A 2,775-nucleotide genomic window follows, 5' to 3' on the forward strand; every position below is an offset into this window, starting at 1 on the left:
CTGCTGTCAATCCACCTCTAACAGTTATTGGATTGTCTCACTTGGAATCCTACTGGAATGAATTCAGAACAGCATAATTTTTCTTCCCTTCATCGCACCGGTATAATTTCCCCACCCCCTCTACACACTGTCCTTCAGAGACTTTCCAGGTACCTGGTTCCAGTCCATGCTATCGCTTTAAATTGGAAACAGGTCCATGGATATATTCCTTTGATATCTCAAGAGCAATGCAGGGAATACACTCCGAAGTTCATGTTTAGCAGCCAGAAAAGCATTTCCCTGGCAGTATAAAAACCTCACTTATAAACAGTGTTACAAGTTATTTCATTCAATTTCCCTGAAACAATGACCCTTTTAAAACATGTGCCTACATTTAAAAAAAACCTCTTCCCTTTAATTCTACAAGATAATTGATCTTTTCCCATCAGTACCTAGAATAAATGGTTTTATAAACATTTGACGAATTCGGTCAATACGAACTATACCCAGCTCCATGGATCTCAATGTGTTTTACAGAGGAGGGCAATGTCATTATTCCCATTTTAAAGATGGGGAGACTGAGGCACACGGAGGGGAAGTGACTTGTCCAAGGTTATCCAGAAGGCCAGTGGCAGAGCTGAGAATCCAACCCAGGTCACCCAAGTTCCGGTCTGGTGTTCTGTCCCTTAGGCCACACTGTCTATTTTGCATTTCTGAAATGTCTTTCATCTGGAGGTCTCTAAGGGCTCTACAAACTCCAGACACATTAGGACAACCTCGGGTTAAATAAAGGGTGAGCATTACATAGCGCTCAATGCTTTGTAACCAGGAGCAGAGGGCAATCAGCAGGCTTGGCAGCAGAACTGCAGCTCCTCACGCTGGCTCCTTGGAAGGGCGAATGTAGGAGGAGCTAGAAGCACTTAGTGGATTGGGACCCGAGTGGTGCTGCAGCCTCCTGTTATACATGGAATTCTACTGAGCAGCTGGAGGCTTGGAAAGAAAAGGAGAAAGCTGAGGATCCATTTTTAAATAGCTTTCACTGGCTCCTGTATCCTAGAGCGCCCCCTTGTGGCAGGGATTGACTAAGTGGCAATGCTGTGGTCTCTCCTTGGGAACCTGAGAAGGAAGGTCTGTAGGGACCCGCTCCTTGGGAAGCCAGCCTTCTCCTTTTTGAACCTCCATGCCGTCTCTTCTATGGAGTAGAGGAGGGTCAGCATCCTGTTGACTGTATAAACCGTATCCCCCCTGATTACGGCAGTGAAGAGAGCTCCTTTGCTGTTCACGAATTGCCCCGGTAAAGCTGTCCACTGCAGGCTGGTGAGGTTGAAGCAATCTATCACACACCTCAGGAAGTCGTCTGAGGGCCCATTCCGCATGATGTAGAGATTATCTCTGTGGGCCACCATGCAATGGCCATAGCTCTGAGGTCTCTTTAAGGCTGAGATAGGAAGCCATTCGTCTTTCTGGATCTCATACTCATAAATGATCGTGGTGTCTAGTGGCTTCCACAAGCAGACAAATATCCGCCCCATAGCCTGGGCGCAGGGCGCACCTGCTGTTGGCTGGGGCAGATCGGCGACAAAAGTCCAGGTGTTGGAGGACACATTGTATTTCTCCACAGACTTTAGCAAGGTCTTCTCAAATTCTCCTCCTATGGCGTAAAGATAACCTTCATGACCTGTCAGTGTGAGGTCGTACCGGAGCTGCTGAGGACTGGGAAACTCGCTCCAGCTGTTAGCATCTACGTCATAGCAAAAGCTGATGTCCACGATTTGTTTGCTCGCTCCGCGGACTCCGCCCACTATGTAGATCTTATTATCCAGTGTTGCCATGCCGGCCAGGAATGTGCTGGCCGTCAGTGGCAAGCAGGAGAGTGTCTTCCACGTGTTGTCGTCCTCATCAAGGTAGCAGATGGTTCTCGAAAGGTCCTGTAGAAACTCAAAGGTTGGCGTATGGGCTCCCACTGCGACAAACGTGCTGGGCAGAAGGGAGTCCACATAATCCAGCAGGTCAGCGGAAAGGCAGTCTAAGTACTCCTCTAAATCAGAATAGCCATCTCTAATGTACAGGGCAGCACTGTGGAAAAGGTCCTGCAGGCCAAACATGGCAGCAGCTTGATAAAGGACAATGCAGTTATCGGAATTGATGGAATTAATCAGATACTTGGTCATCGTCTTCACCTGAAGAAAAGCTGCACATTCAACCGCCTTGAGATTCTCCTCACAGGTCAGCACGGGTCTCTCCCCTGCCAGGACCCGGAGCATGAGGAGAAATCCCACGGCACTCAAGTCTTGGATCTGGATTTCATCTTGCGTGCTCTCCTTCATGCCAGACTGGAAGAGCGCGCGGAAGTACTCACTGTGTTCCACCAGCAGAGCCTTGTCCGTGGCGAAAAACTCCTCCTCCACTTTGATACGCACTCTTCCCCGCAGGAACGTCTGCATGGTCTGCTCCGGAGTCAGCCTTCTAATGCCGGGGACCTGAACCAGGGAAGCAGGTGGTGATGGTGTCTCAATGCATGGGCAAGGACACAATGGAACCCAAAGCCTTTCTCAGTATGTCGGCCGCTTCCCAAGCAGAGCACTGTTCCTATCTCTTCTGTGGTTGTTTGCTAGCTTTCTGAGCCTCCCCAGCAGCTAAGATGCTGCTAACTTGTAATATAAATACCTCCAGCTAAAGATAGCTGTGGCCCATGTGATCGGAGTTGCCAGCAATGAAAGCCGTAAGCAGAGCCTGTCATTGGCATCCATGAAGCTCTCTTACCAGCTGATACCAGCAGCACTGCTTCCAATGAAA

General features: G+C 49.0%; 1 protein-coding gene across 1 annotated transcript; it reads right to left on the reverse strand.

The window, feature by feature from the left end:
• Positions 1-1,061: 1,061 nt before the first annotated feature.
• Positions 1,062-2,423, reverse strand: KBTBD13 (kelch repeat and BTB domain containing 13). Its single transcript, XM_077829346.1, has one exon. It carries the CDS (start codon positions 2,421-2,423, stop codon positions 1,062-1,064), a length of 1,362 nt encoding a protein of 453 aa, XP_077685472.1.
• Positions 2,424-2,775: the final 352 nt, after the last annotated feature.

The sequence above is a fragment of the Eretmochelys imbricata genome, chromosome 10 (assembly GCF_965152235.1).
Source record: "Eretmochelys imbricata isolate rEreImb1 chromosome 10, rEreImb1.hap1, whole genome shotgun sequence".
In the NCBI taxonomy this organism is placed as follows: Eukaryota; Metazoa; Chordata; order Testudines; family Cheloniidae; genus Eretmochelys; species Eretmochelys imbricata.

Coding starts and splice junctions, on each gene's coding strand:
- KBTBD13 (XM_077829346.1), bottom strand. CDS start 2,423: ATGCAGACGTTCCTGCGGGGAAGAGTGCGTATCAAAGTGGAGGAGGAG.